Source organism: Ostrea edulis, chromosome 8 (assembly GCF_947568905.1).
Source record: "Ostrea edulis chromosome 8, xbOstEdul1.1, whole genome shotgun sequence".
NCBI lineage: Eukaryota > Metazoa > Mollusca > Bivalvia > Ostreida > Ostreidae > Ostrea > Ostrea edulis.
In genome coordinates this window covers 64793399-64809287 of record NC_079171.1, presented here as the reverse complement: position 1 = coordinate 64809287, position 15889 = coordinate 64793399, and the positions used below count along the sequence as shown (strand labels likewise).

At 36.5% G+C, this 15889-nt stretch overlaps 1 protein-coding gene and 2 long non-coding RNA genes across 4 annotated transcripts; 2 read left to right on the top strand and 1 right to left on the bottom strand.

Annotated features, from left to right (window-relative positions):
* On the top strand, window positions 1-2248 carry LOC130049256 (uncharacterized). Its single transcript, XR_008797755.1, has 4 exons — window positions 1-184; window positions 785-919; window positions 1099-1209; window positions 1394-2248. It is a non-coding gene; the product is annotated as an uncharacterized LOC130049256 (long non-coding RNA).
* Window positions 2249-2339: 91 nt separating this feature from the next.
* LOC125651953 (uncharacterized) lies at window positions 2340-4168 on the bottom strand. 2 transcript variants are annotated; one of them, XM_056146669.1, is made up of 4 exons: window positions 3899-4168; window positions 3488-3621; window positions 3000-3238; window positions 2340-2662 (listed from the first exon to the last, which is right to left on the bottom strand). In XM_056146669.1, exons 2-4 carry the CDS (start codon window positions 3567-3569, stop codon window positions 2651-2653), a joined length of 333 nt encoding a protein of 110 aa, XP_056002644.1. In that variant the 5' UTR covers window positions 3570-3621; window positions 3899-4168; the 3' UTR covers window positions 2340-2650. The 2 variants fall into 2 exon arrangements, with proteins under 2 accessions (XP_056002644.1, XP_056002643.1); XM_056146668.1 differs by having other exon boundaries at window positions 3923-4168.
* Window positions 4156-5413, top strand: LOC130049258 (uncharacterized). Its single transcript, XR_008797757.1, has 3 exons — window positions 4156-4281; window positions 4491-4736; window positions 5075-5413. It is a non-coding gene; the product is annotated as an uncharacterized LOC130049258 (long non-coding RNA).
* The last annotated feature ends 10476 nt before the right edge of the window (window positions 5414-15889 follow it).

Genomic DNA, 15889 nt, shown 5'->3' with positions numbered 1-15889 from the left:
CTACTTCCGGGTACAACAACGTGTGGAATATATACAGTCGTAACAGAGAGTCGGTGCTAATATGTAATTTGGTGTATTGTTAAGCGATCGGCTGCATACATGAGACTGGGAAAACTCTGCCATGTAGTTTATTTAAGTTCCTAGTCGATGCTACAGTAAGGAAGCGGTGGATACAAAGATGTAGGTACGTAATATTATCATAATTCAACGAATAATCATGTCAAATTAACACACGTGTGTATAAACTGACAGAATATACTGGACGTGTTGTTTAGATAAATCAGAGGGGGAGTAGGCCTACAAAAGATTTTGACAGACGAACTGATAAAAATAAAATAATGGGAAAAGAAATTACATGTACTAAAATTTCATAAATGGGGGGGGGGGGGGGGGGGTGGTAAAGTTTCTCTTCGTTTATTGATTTCAACATTTATCAACATATTTTACTACATAATTCCCTTTTGCCTGAAAAGGGGAAGGGACACTAATTTATTGTATCAATATAGAAAAAATAACCTTGCTAGGAAAAGGTTGACAGGATACCCTTGATACTACTTGCCTTTATATAGGTTCCTGCATGATTAAATATTGTATTGTGTTTCAAGAGAACTGGCATATATCTTTATTGTATAATTATATAAAAGTGACACATGGCCTTGATAAGAATGATTGTAACACTCATATCCTGTGCTTATTTCAGAAACTATAACTTACATTTGTTGTGTAGTGAGCCATTTTAAGTCAATAAAAACATCAATTTATGGTATATTACTTTTTTTCATAGATACAAAGTTACGAAACCTGCTGAAGCAGAATCATTTGCTTCAAACGTACATGTAGGAACCGAAGTTGATACTGCTACCAATATATCTGTACCAGACAACAATGATACAGCATCAAACCCTCAACATTTAAAAAGGTACAGTGTACGATACAAGTATTGTCAATACCAGATATTAGTACATCAAACCAGGAAGTTACAGTGGTTGTTAAGTTTAGTGTCAGGTGGTTTTCTGTATTTTCTTCATTCTCATTTCAGTGTTATCTAAATTTATATGCACACCAAATTTTATAATGGTATTGTTTTTGTTCTGATAGCTTCCCTTGAAGACTAGGATGTTGTAAACTTGCAGTGAGAAATATACCTGCATAATTAAAGGAAACCATCCATGACCATTGGGAACATCATAATTGAAAGACCCTGGAAAGGTATGTTTTAGCGGTTCTTTAAGGAAAAATGAACAATGCACTTTCTATACACTGACTAGTTATCAGATTTCACAATATTCAATTACCTAGTAATTTTTTTTGGGGGGGGGGGGGGGGGAGGTATAAATGTTGCTACCATTTTGTGTGAATATTTTTTAATATATTCATGAAATTTTGTTTGAAGGGATCATGAACACTGTTGGGAGTGTCCATTCAACTGAAATATCAAAGCCAGAAGAATTGAAGATTGCAATGGATGCAACAGAAGAGACCTAATATGAGCAAATTGATATGAATAGTCAGTCTTTCGCTTACAGTAATTACAAGAGTCGCCACAAAGGAAAGACTTTAATATGTATTACACCTAATGCAGCTCATTTCCAATTGTGTATGCTGGATACAAATCTGATTTGGCAATTGTGAACCATTGTGGCATTTTAGAGAAGTTGCAAGTTGGTGATATATTCCTGGCGGACAAAGGATTTTGTATATTTGACAAACTTCCAAATGACATGACATTTAATATCCCATTCTTTCTTACAAATAAATCCCACTTCTCAAAAGAGGATCACAACTTTGCTATAAAATTTCCAGATGCAGAATCCATGTTGAATGGGAAAATGAGAGAATATTTTTTTTTTAAAAATTCCTCAGCCATATTCTGTCATAGTATAGATATTGATCTGACAAAATATTTCAGCTTTGTGTGGCCCATGTGGTTTTGTAGGTTCCCCTTTTGAAGGAGATTGCAGATAAATCCTACAAATTTATTAGATTAATTGCATGTATATATATGCTCATACCTGCCACATTGAATTTTTAAAGTTAAAAGTAATGAATATCATATTTATGCAATATAACTTTTCTACATATTTATATAAATATAAAGCCTTTTATATTCATATGAAGCCTTTTGGAACGTCTCCATCAGAATGAAATATTCTCGAGAGGGACGTTAAACAATTTACAATCAAACATAAAGCCTTTTGTTCTCCTGAAGGTTTTCAAATCTGCATTATTAAAAAAGAAGTAAAATCCATTGTTTTTAGTGAATGCATGTAATTCAATGATTTTCGTAAAGCTGGACACTGTGTCTATACAAATTTTGGTTCATCTAAAATAAAAAAAACTCTGTCTATAATGTTTATTCAATAAATATACATGTAATTACATATCTTTGATAGATGCACCACTGATATCATAATAAAGTATATGTACATGTGGTTATGTGTGTGTGTTCTAGACTGCAAAAATACTTTATTATTATAATTAAACTCTATCACGCTTAAAAAGTTGACCATAATACATCTTTGTCAATGTATTTGAGTGTCACTAGGAATCCACACTAGCAAATCACAGCATTGGGTGTCTTTCAGGTGTTGTTGTCCTTGAATCTGATGCCAATATTCATATTTTGTTTTAATGGGCAGCGAACCATCTCTTACATCACATTCTAAAATGGCAATTGTCATTACATGTATTGATAAAATATACATGATTTACAAGTGGTCGGATTAGTGGTGAAAGTATTATACTGCAATATGCATACTTCTTTTGACATAGATGTACTGCAGTATTCAAAACTTGATGCAAGTAAAGTTTATAAAGAACATTAGCAGTTCAATATCACAATGAAGTCGAAGTAGTATTTGTATTTCATTCATAAAATGTTACTTTAAAGTTATAATAAACTTGGATACATCCATAATAATATATATGAATACATATATGTACAGCTAATGTACATGTATTAGGTACACATAATTGTTCAATCTATAATGCTGACTTACTAAGAGGGAAATCCCAACATTTGCACAGGCCTCTTTAATTGTCATTGTTCGAGCTGAAAATGGGCACTTAGCCTCAATTAAGAATTTCAGGGGTTGCTGAAAATGGCCTACTGCCCTTCGGAATGAGGATGCAGTTAATTCCTCCATTGTTGTTGTGACCTTTGACTGTGCCGACTTTGGATGTTTTATCCAACTACTGGCGTATTTTACATTGAACAGTTTTATTTGCCTTCTTATATCTGAAAAATTCCAATATATCTACATGTAAAAATTTTATTTTCACAGTTTGAACCCATTTATTACTTACTTTGGGTATAGATAAGTTTATTCCAATTTGGGCCCAGAGGGCATAACAGCAAGACAGTTTATAAAGAAAGAAATTTCTAAAAAGAAAGAAAGTTTACAACATATAATCTAATAATTATTATAATCATAATAAATATAGATCCAAACATGTATTGACATTATTTTATCTTTAAATTGTGTACCTGCCTTTGAAAAGTTGCTGCCATATGAAGATCGACACTTATACTGCCCCACTATGGGCATACTGGCATCAGACATCCACATTAATGATGACTGCACAATACACAACACCTTTATCCTCAGATTCAAGGCATATCTATAAAATAATTTTCAAATATTAAACAATCAACCCATCTGTGATGTAACTGATATAGATATTTACATTTAATGAGCTTTGTATATTGAATATGTATACAACTGTACACTGCAGGTACGTACATGTAGTATCGTTGCCCCCCCCCCCCCCCCCCCCCCCCCCCCCCCCCCCTTCTGATCGTACAAAGCAAGTTTTATGCATAATCCGTTTTTATTTTCAATTGGAATGATTTGGGAATATAAAAACGTATCGTACATCTCATTGCGCTTTTACCAACCTGCTCTTTATCTGCAAGACGTACCTTCGTCGATGCTTGTACACTGGCGGTTATTACACGTAATTCGTCAAACACGAAGCGAAGAATCCTCGACCACTCCACTAATGCTTCAATTCCCATGTTTATCTCGTTAAACTTCCACATAATCGATTGATAACGCTATATCTAACGTATACCACTCTCTACACAGTGCAATCTGAGATGTTGATGTACCCGGAAGTTAATAATCTCGCTAATTCTCGGCAATCACATGACGAGACTTACAGACCCTATTTGGACACATGTGTCGTGACAGTTAGATGCGATACCTGCGGCAGGTGTGACGTGTTGCAGTACCGACATAGTGAAGCTTAGACGATATAGTTCTACAGGGATCAATTGAGGTGAGCCTCAGGAGAACTCGTAATTATATACATCAAAGACGAGAAAGTGAAACCGAATTTCCTCGCACTCAGAATTCAATAAAGAAATACGTACACACGCTTAACTCCTATGTACACAGCAAAACAGATCGGTCCCTTACTACACTATGCTGTTGGATATTTATATGCTTTTACAAATTGTGTTGTCTCTGTTTTCATATTTTCAACAGGTGTCGGGTGAAAGTAGATCTGCTTGAAGTCTGACAGCACGGCGAGATACACAGCAGCATCTTCATAGTCATTATGGATCTTAGTGACAAAAGAATACCATCATCTGCAGAATACAATCTGAACTATAAAGTTAATGGGCTGATGCATGCTTTGTTAAATCAAGCTCATGTTACAAGATCATTGAGACTTTGATTTAACTGTCTGACTCAGTTTAAATATCAACATGTTTACCTACCAGCTGCAGAGTAAGTACCTTATCAAGAGATGTTCAGGTTCATAAACAGGTACTATCTTCTCAAATTGATTTTTATTGTCAGACAGGGCTAGAAATAATCCATGGTCTAGGGCCAGTCAATTATGGATTTGGGCTAGTTAATTATAACACTTGTCAAAATTTCCCAATGTGTGCGTCCGGGTTTTTATCGCATGCAAATTCATTTTTTGTTAAGATGTACTATGAAGTAACACCATGTAGATAAATTTACAAGTATTTCTAAGAACATAAAGTATTTACACCCTCGATCATCGAGGCTACATTGATTTCCTCCACTCTGTCACACATCTGATTGAGTTTCTGCTGCAGACCATGGCTGTCAGGTGGATTTATGTTGAGGCAGCACATCAGGAATCGTGCATCAGACACTCCCATCTTAGTCTTGGTGAGGGCCAGTACCAGTCCATCATTGAGGGCACCCGATTCCGGTCCTCGTGCCTTCTTGACAATTGTGTAGAGCTGCATGTCTGGTGAGTGGAAATGGCAGTTTAAGCAAATGGCTCTGCCAGTCACAAATAGTCCTAGCCTCTTAGAATTTGATAGTCATTGAAGGTCTGGCACACTGGTGAGCTGTAGAACTTTGTAGAAGTAGACCTAAGGAATGTACATTAGCAATAATGTTTTTCTCACTGTTGATTTCCTCTTCGTCATTCCATGTACATGATTTTACAGGCTTGGCAGGTCGCAGTTTGGTTGGGAGGATGAGATCTTCAGTGGACATGCTCACAGCATCCCAGTATTTGTCAAGACTTGGACGGTCCCACTCTGTGTTTTGGTCACATGTACTCGAACCAGCAGGTGCATCAGCGTCTCGGAGGGCACCAGCTCGGGCGTCAGAATGTTGAGGGAAATAGGTATGTCCTGGCTTGATATAGCTTAGTTTTTTTGCCTCGGTTTCTTCGATAGGTGTTTGTTGTCCTCATGTTTAATTCTTGAATTTCTTACAAGCACTGTGCAAATGGGGGAGATGCTTGTATTTTTAGAGTTGTGAGTTAGGGGGGTATCACGTTGTATAAATATTGTTCAAGAGATAAGGGAAGTGCTTAATGTAGATAGAATGTTCATTACTTGTCCTTTTCAAAACACATTTCCCAGAGTCAGGCCTTCAGAAAAGCATATTGATCAGTTTGATTGAACTAGTTCTGGTCTGTTTGTTAATTACCTCCCTTTGACCATCATCTGTTGTGCTTACTACTTTTGTTTTCACCATCAGGAGAGCTTAAAAAAGAATTTAGGAAGACGACATGGATTGAAAGTTTTGTTGGAGAGTAAGTCACTTAATCAGAGCCTATTTCAGGTCCATTCATGTAGAATATGTAAACATATAGGCAGTGAAGTTGGTAGGGCTGTGCGGTGCACCGAAAATTTCATACCATTCGATTCGATGCACCGATTACAAATTCCGGATTTCGTTTCGGTTCGGTTTAGATTTTACTTACACCAAAACAACAAATATGGCGTCCGAATGATGTGGTTTTTTATGCAACAGAGATTTAAATCACCACTGTGTTGAGAGTTAGCATTTTCACCACTCAGATACCAACAGAATATGGTCCGTAAGGTCATTGCAATTTATCTTTACATGACATATAGCATTTCTGTCAGTGGTGGAGTGAAATCAACATCGTAGGTAATGACACAGATTTGACAGTTAATATGAAAGAGAAGTAAACCAATAAAGGAGAGATTTTCAAAGACTCAATTGATAGAATTGCTGAATTTTTGCATATCAATGAAAACAATATCATATACATTTTAGATTCACTATAGATTTGTTTAATAATCCATATCTGATGCAGCACATTAATATAACAAATTTTGATAGACTGTCAGTGTTTTCTTTTTTCTATAAAAGTTATAAAATGCCATTATGAATAGATATGTTGTTTACAAATGACGACTTATAGTTATATAACTTGAATAAAATCAAATCAAATATGCTACTCATTAAAATTGTTAATTTTTGTGGTGTCATTAGATAAATTGGACCTAACATGAACCGAATCGAAAATAACCGAACCGTGCTGTTCTGAATCGAAACCGAACCGAATCGAGCTAACCCTGAATCGTCCCAGCCCTAGAAGTTGGAAATTTTCTAGATTTTTAGAGCAGTTCTGTCCTTTCATCATTCTGTAGTCCATTTTCTTCTCCACAGGTTCTCATGATTACATGTACAGCATGTAGCACTATATATTAGGTCACTTATACCATAGATACAATTTACATGTAATAGAATTTGTTAGGCACAGAGCTCTTATTGTAAACACTCTCAGTGCTCAAAAATGACAACATCAGACAGATATGTAGTTTTTTTTAAAAAGTTTATTTATTGCGAACAGATTTAGGGCAGTCGACGTGACGGGTTGGTGTAGTTTCACTCGGAACAAGTCAAATTTCTCAAAAATATGAGTTGAAGTCCATCAGATGGGAACTCTGGATTTTTAAAGGTAGCAGGGGACAGTTTCACACTATAGACCCTGTCAAGTTTCTTAAAAAATGGAGATACCCCATATTTGAAGTGATATTGCATGTGTAAAAATGTGTAGAATAATTTTAGGATACATTTCAAGTGTAGCTGAGTGCTTAGTGAAAAAAATGATATGCAACATGTAGGTGTCACCATGATGCCTAGTATATAGATGAGTGCAAATGCGAAACTAAGACATGTGGTCAACAGCTGAAGAAATTCAGACTAAAACCTAGAGGGCCCAGGAAAAGGTAGGTAGCTCAGAGGGAAGGTGGATGGCCCCATATGAAAGGTAGATTTTTAAGAAGGTCAGACAGGGTTCTTGATTGCGCACAGCGTCTATATCCCCTGGCTTGGTACTGATGGTGGTGTGGGGGTGGTGCGGATTTTGCCCAAATGACAGAAAATCCAAGCAAGAAGGAGTCACCTGCTCAGGGCATGTTTTGTGCAGCAATACCTACATGTATGGATGACATTTAATTTAGGACCCTAATTTAATAACTACACTAATATGAAATACAAATATTGAGAAAACAGCGTAGTATGATTTTTGGGAGTTGAACTATGTTCAATCTCCCTGGGTCATCACGCACTTTTCTGCGCAGTAATTTGTATTGATTTGTATAGTGGTCGTCAGCGGGGGTTCTGTGTCAGCTGATTTACTCCTAGGTAAATCAACATAAACTTTTATAAACATCCGCCATTAAATAATCCATGTAACTTTTCTGAATTAATCTAATTTTGATAATTGACATGTAAGTAAATGCAATGACATTGTATTCAAATCAATTTCAATACAAGATTTCGATCAAATTGATACTGATATACATAGAAAAATAAAAGATAAGGTTGAAAATTGTCGTTTGTAGCGCAGCGTCACCTATAAACATTGATAGGGAAACGAACGACAACTGCACACAAGACCTATTGACACCGTGGCGAAACCTCAGAAAATTTACAAGAAATAACTCTACAACATTGTGTATGTGTATATATTTGGTTTTTTTTAATGTGATATAAAAAATGCTTGATGTTACATGTATATTGAATTAAAACACGTCATTCCCAGTCAACAACTTTCGATTGGGATCGGAATACGAAATAAAATTTCTTATATCCGGTTGCAAAGTGAAACTGCTTCAAGTTATTGAATTACGTAGTAATTGCACGTTACACATTAGAGAACTGTTCCTTTTAATAAAGAAAGTCACAAAATAGATACAAAATGAGTGTACCTTATTCATTACTGTTACCGAGCTTTCGTCGACGAAAATCTCGAAATGGCGTGTTTCGCGGCGCTTGATGACGGTAAGGTCCACATTTTCTACGTGAGTAGTGTGATATTTGTTTATGAATTTTTTGTGCATACATGGTATGTCTCGGCTAGGAATAATGGAAACTTTCTCACCTAAGTATGTAAAGACATATTAATCTCTATTTTTAAAAATGTAGAACACTTATCAAATGACAATGTTTGAAAACGCTTAGAGCCCCGATGTCAGAATTTCCTTTTCCAACACATCAATATATCAAATTCATTATCCTTTTTGAATAGTATGTACCATATTTTGTACCAGTTATCCATTTTGAATCCCCTATTACAATGGGATTTTGCTGCACTCTGTAATGTTTGAGTGGATGTCATGAGTGTGTGTCAAACAGAAATTTTAAGAGCATGGGATAAGGTGCTGCCATGTATAACTTCACTATCAAAGTTTAACCCTGTTGCCACAATGTTGAATTTATGCTGCAAAAAGGATTGGAAATTGCTCTGGTCTAAACACATTGTTTATTTGTCTACAGATGAAAGAGACATGAGGATTCTCCCTCACCAACTGAAAAAAAATAGTTATGGATCTTGTACATGCATAGTTTATTAATCACTATAGATTTCCAGCATCACAAGTCTGATTCCACCATATGCTTCCCATACTGTCAGGTTCATTCACCCCCAGTTTTAGCCACAGTATAATATCCCAAATACCTTGGCAATAAATAACATTATTTGACTAGTGTTTCATTTTTAGCGGAGTTGCGATGAAGTCGAACTCGGCTTATGATCTGATGAAGTGCCTTTGGGCGGGCAGGCGGGCACGCATCAACATTTCATTTCCGCACCATAGCTCTTGAGCAAATTAAAGGATCTCATTCAAACTTAGATGGATTGTCACCCTCAGTAAGATGAGGAAGCCTATCGATTCTGGGGTCACTAGGTCAAAGGTCAAGGTCACTGGCTATAAATAGACTGAAATTTGGAGAAACTTTTGTTTTCCACACCATAGCTCTTGAACGAATTATAGGATCTCAATCAAACTTAGATCGATTAAGTAAGACAAGAAGCCTATCGATTCCGGGGTCACAAGGTCACAGTCACAGTGGCTATAAATAGACTGAAATTTGGAGAAAATTTTGTTTTCTGCACTATAATTTTTTAACAAATTATAGGATCTCAATTAAACTTAGATGGATTATCGCCCTTGATGAGACAAAGAAGCCTATTGATTTTGGTCAAGGGTTAAATGTCAAGGTCACAAAGGATTTAAGTCTGCTGAAATTTATGTACGCAAAATTTTGCTCCCTGCTTGATAATTCTTGCGAACTTTTCTGCCGGTTCCCTCTATGCCCATTCCTTGCGCAACTCGGCTTGTGCATTTCCGATGCCGGACAATTTTTAATTTTTTTGCATTTCATTTATTTTGAGTTATTATACAATCATTTACCATTCCATTGATCCTCTACAGGACTGTAGTATACTCAGGTGACAGTTTAGCATATTGGACTACTTTTTCAAGTAATGAATCCTTAGAATTAGCTACAACTAGGATTAAACTTGAATGTATATATACAGGGGAAAAAACTTCTTCATAACTGCAAGGCATTGATAACCATATTGATTTGAATGTTTGGGTCATAATATGTGGTCACATTTTTCATGAGAATATAAAGGGGTGAAATTCTAGAAAACAACAACACGACTTCAGTTACTCGAGGAGCCTTGTGGCCCATGGGTCTTCCATTATCCATGTTTGCTGTTGTAACGCTTTGAAAAAACAACAACAGTTGATTTGTATCTAAACTCATGATAATATTCAGTCATTTATCCCCTTACCCTTCCAGTGCTATCTGTTCTAACTGAATTTCCACAATGTTCAACTCCCACGAGTACTTTAAGTACTTTGATTCATTAACCTGTCATAACCTGACAGATGTATACCCCCTTCCCACATGTTGAAAAACCAAAAAAAAACTGTCCTCTGCTACCACTGTTGTCATCGGTATTGTTAACTCGTACCAAAATGATTTCGGGTAATAGTTCATACATCGATAAATTGAAATCGGAAAATTGAAGGAAAAAATATGTAAGGTCGGTGAATATATTTGGGGTCGGTCGGGCGACCGGAAACAAATTTGGCCTTACACAAAGGGATTGCTGTTACATGTAGGATTTTCTGTAGGAAGGAGTATTCCTCTCAATAGATTATGGTGAGATTACTGTTACATGTAGGATTTTTTTTTGTGTGAGGGAGTATTCCTCTCATTAGATTACAATGGGATTACTGTTACGTGTAGAATTTTCTGTAGGAGGGAGTATTCCTCTCATTAGAATATGGTGGGATTGCTGTTACGTGAAGGATTTTCTGTAGGAGGGAGTATTCCTCTCATGGGATTATGGTGGGATTGCTATTATATGTAGGATTTTCTGTATGAGGGAGTATTCCTCTCATTAGATTATGGTGGGATTGCTGTTACGTGAAGGATTTTCTGTATGAGGGAGTATTCCTCTCATGGGATTATGATGGGATTGCTGTTATGTGTAGAATTTTCTATATGAGGGAGTATTCCTCTCATTAGATTATGGTGGGATTACTGTTACAGATAGGATTTTCTGTATGAGGGAGTATTACTCTCATGAGACTATGGTGGGATTACTCTTACATCTAGGATTTTCTGTATGAGGGAGTATTCCTCTTATTAGATTACTATGGGATTACCATTACATGTAGGATTTTCTGGATGAGAGAGTATTCCTTTCATTAGATTATGGTGGGATTACTGTTACATGTAGGATTTTCTGTATGAGGGAGTAGTCCTCGCATTAGATTATGTTGGGATTACTGTTACGTGTAGGATTTTCTGTATGAGGGAGTAGTCCTCTCATGAGATTATGGTGGGATTACTGTTACATGTAGGATTTTCTGTATGAGTGAGTATTCCTCCCATTATGATGGGCTTTCTCTTACATGTAGGATTTTTTGTGTGAGGGAGTATTTCTTTCATGAGATTATGATGGGATTACTGTTACATGTAGGATTTTCTGTATGAGGGAGTATTCCTCTCATTAGATTATGATGGGATTACCGTTACATGTAGGATTTTCTGTATGAGGGAGTATTCCTCTCATTAGATTACGGTAGAAATCCCACACCCCTTTAAAAAAAATTCTTGGATCCACCCAAGAACAGGGACTGCTTTGTATAATGATATTTTCTGGCTAGAAAATTTACATTGGTGGATGTCCCCTTATGGAAAATTTTCTCGATCCGTCTCTGATTTGTACGCCCACCTTATGTTTGCAGCTTTCCGGCAAGCTCGGGAATCAATCGGAACATCGCTCGGAATAATATTTCCCGGAAAAGGCCGAGTGATGTACCGATTGGCTCGGGAATGTGTCGGAAAGTTTCGAGGATGCGCGAGTGCTAAAAACAAGAGTTATCTTTCTTGCTGAAGCAGAAGACGCAGTGAAAACGAAAATGGATGCCGAAGCAGCATGGTCAGAAAGAGAGCTTATTTTAGGGATATTTGAAGGTACTTAGCGAAAATTACTGTTACATGTAGGTACTACTTATTTTGATGGTGATTTTCCTTTACCCGAGTTGCATGAATGAGGATATTTTTATAAATTATAGGGGGAGAAGGGGTGGGGGGATCATTGTCAAACTTAAGTAACCCAATGTAGATATAGGTATGTATTTTATTAGGGGGTGGGTATGGTGTACTATAATAATTATTAGATACCAAATTACTATTCCCAGTGGATTAATGTGTTTTTCGATCTTTGGGGTCTGGGCAGGACGACAGAAGATTTGAATTTGTGCAAGCACATCACCATGCAGCTCTAGACTGAAAAGGGACTTTTATAGGGGTTTCAAGTATAATATATAGGAATATATTGGTAAATATTTGGAAAGCCTTTCAAAATCCACAATGATACAAATTAATGGGTCGCCCCACCCCAGGGGATTATTGTAGTTAACTGTATATTGATGGAAAAAATAATCATTAATGATTTATGTCAAAGCTATACAGGTAAGATAATGTTACAAAGGCTCGCGTAGGGAAATACAATTTTTAACCAGGAGATGGTGGACAAGGGATGTGACTTGCGCGAAGTGTTGATTGATTGAATATTGTTTAATGTCCCTTTTGAGAATATTTAAATCATATCGAGACGTCACTGTTGCCGGTGAAGGGCTGCAAAATTTAGGCCTATGCTCGGCGTTTATGGCCATTAAGCAGGGAGGGATCTTTATCATGTCACAACTGCTGAGACATGGGACCTCGGTTTTTGCGGTCTCATCTGAAGGACCGCCCGGGGCATGGGATGCATGTAAAGTGTTGATATGTGTATTCAAGTTGGTAGACACATTCACAATATCATAACTGAGGGGGTGTTACAAAAACATGTCGAATGTGAAACAGGAAGGAAGAAAATGCAACAGCCCAGACCGGGATTTGAACGTTGGCCCCCTGAATCTCTAGTCAGGTGCTCTACCAACTGAGCTAACTGGCCACCAGCTTGAAGACATCAACCCAGGATGTTAATCAGGCAATTCAGAGCTCCAGATAAGGTGCGTATCAGCGTAAATACTCATTAAATTTTACCAAATACGCATTTAAGTTAAAAATCATGCGTACAATTACGCATTAGCGAATGTAAATACGCTTTACACTCCCAAAGTAATGCGTATTAGTCCGCGTATTTGTGATATATGTAGTACGATATAAATATGAATTATCTATTCATATGAATTGAGGTTAGCCCAGGGCTTGATCATACATGATATGTAGCGCTATGAAATATGTTTTGATGACAATCACAATTTTGAAAAATTGGAAGAGTTAATTCAAAACACTATAATTATATAGGCCTACTTGTTATACTTTCTTTCTTAAAGAGTTAGTGTGTGGTCGAAAGCACAGGAAAAAAACCTTGTATTATCAATCGTCGACCAATGATATACAGAAGTGGATCATAATCATGTGACTGAGTGTCTGACATATTCAAATTTAATGCATCAATGATAAGTATCAAATTCCCAATGACAATGAATAGTTTTAATAAAAAGAATTGCAAAGGATTTTCCCCGTAAATAGCAGGAGTGGCCTTTAGATAGTATAAAGTTAAAGTTTAACGGAAGAAGTATCATTTATCTGATGACATCTTCTATGCAAAAGAGCAACGATAATCAGTAAATTAACAAAATACACTTTGAATTTTTCTGAAAAGCAAAATACTCATTGATTTGAAAATCAGGGGGTAAATACTCTTTGTGGTAAAAAATTATCTGGAGCTCTGAGGTATTTTCACCTGTCAATTGCAGGGGCTGGTATACAGTACCCAAGGTAACAGGAAGGGAGAAAGTGCATTGGACCAGAGCGGGATTTGAACCTGGGCCCCCCGAATCTCTAGTCATTATATATGCGCTCTAGCAACTGAGCTAACTGGCCATCGGCGATCGAATCCGGTTGACCGATCAGATATGAAATTCATTTCAAAATTAAGGATTATCTCCCTCATGCATACTCTTATCATTGGACGAATTTGGCTCCACTTGTTTGGCACGCTGTTTTTGGCTATTAATTTAGCTCTAAAACTTCATAGTTATTTCGGATTTCAAACATTTCAATTGAGCATCACTGAAGAGACATTATTTGTCGAAATGCGCATCTGGTGCATCAAAATTGGTACTGTATAAGTTTTACATTATGACCCCTGGGTTGAGGCTTCTGCTGGTGGACTGTTAGTCCCCGAGGGTCTCTACAGCCCAGTAGCTAAGTACTTCGTTACTAGCTTGAAAATACGGATGTATATTTAATTGCTGTTATAAAATTTAGAAATTCATTTCAAAATTAAGGATTATCTCCCTCATACATAGCTCTTATCATTGTACGAATTTGGCTCCACTTGTTTGGCACGCTGTTTTTTGGCTATATTTAGATCTAAAACTTCATAATTATTTCGGATTTCAAACGTTTCGGTTGAACATCACTGAAGAGACATTATTTGTCAAAATACGCATCTGGTGCATCAAAATTGGTACCGTATAAGTTTTACATCTGTATTAAAGCTTCTGACATAGAGCAGATTCGAGTTTGTTCAAATCATGGCCTCCATGGGTAGGGTGGGGCCACAATATGGGATCAATGTTTTAAAGGTGAATATATCTAGCGAAATCTTTGAAAATCATGGCCCCCGGGGGTAAGATGGAATGAATCGAACGGAATGAATCGCGATGCACCAAAATTTTCGGTGTACCGCACAGCCCTAGTTCAATATGGGGGACTTCTGGCAGTTCATTTCTAAACTAAATACTTGTATCTTAACATTTAGATTATTAATGAGATGACTTTTAATTCCATCCAAGCATATAAATTCTCTGTTAACCTTTTAACCATTTTCTATTATGAAATAAATCTGTTGATTCCTCTTACTATGGATCGTAAACTTCACCTTAGTTTTCATTGATTCTGTTTCAGTCTTGCTGTATCTCTTCGGGTTCAACACTAATCTACAGGATATCGGTAAATGTACGAACTTTCACATCAATTCATCCTAAATGAGACAAACCTTTTATATACACCGGATTCTTACTATCCAAAATATTAAGCAAGTGCCTGTCGGTAAATTCATTCAGAAAATTCAATATTTTGAAATACATATATATGCATTAGTATGGGGTATTCATATGGAACTGTGGATTCTGAGGATGACTTCCTGTTCTCTCTGTAATTTCTGCTTCCCTTGTTCATAATAAGCCTTTTGATTTTACAAAACGCTGACCTCCTCATAACATTGCATAAATTATTTTCCGTTCCATCTTCCGTTCTGTTTTCCGTTCTGCGTTTTATTAACACCCAGTTTAATATATCCTGAACTATTAAAGGTAGACTTTTCATATCTTGTACATCGATTTCTTGTGGCAAGACCTTTCATTTCATATTATGTCTTTTAATCTTGTCACCTATATCTGAGTTTGATTTACTTTTAAGAAAACATAACCTAATGAGTATATCAGGAACCATTTAATTTTTAGGTAGAGCTTTCATATTTTGTATTGAGATTTTTTATGGTAAGACATTGTGACACAATGATGTTTGATCTTTTGACTTTGGAGTTCGACCTACTTTAAGAAAAACCCGACCTATTTCATATCTCTTGAACTATTTAAGGTAGGCCTAGTTCTTTCATATTTATGCCCCCCTTTGAAAAAGAGGGGGCATATTGTTTTGCACCTGTCGGTCGGTCTGTAGACCATGTGTTGTCCGCTCAATATCTTGAGAACCATTCACTTGATGATAATGATATTTCATATGTGGGTTAGTTATGAGTAGAAGAGGATCCCTATTGTTTTTCAGGTCAAAAGGTCAAAGGTCAA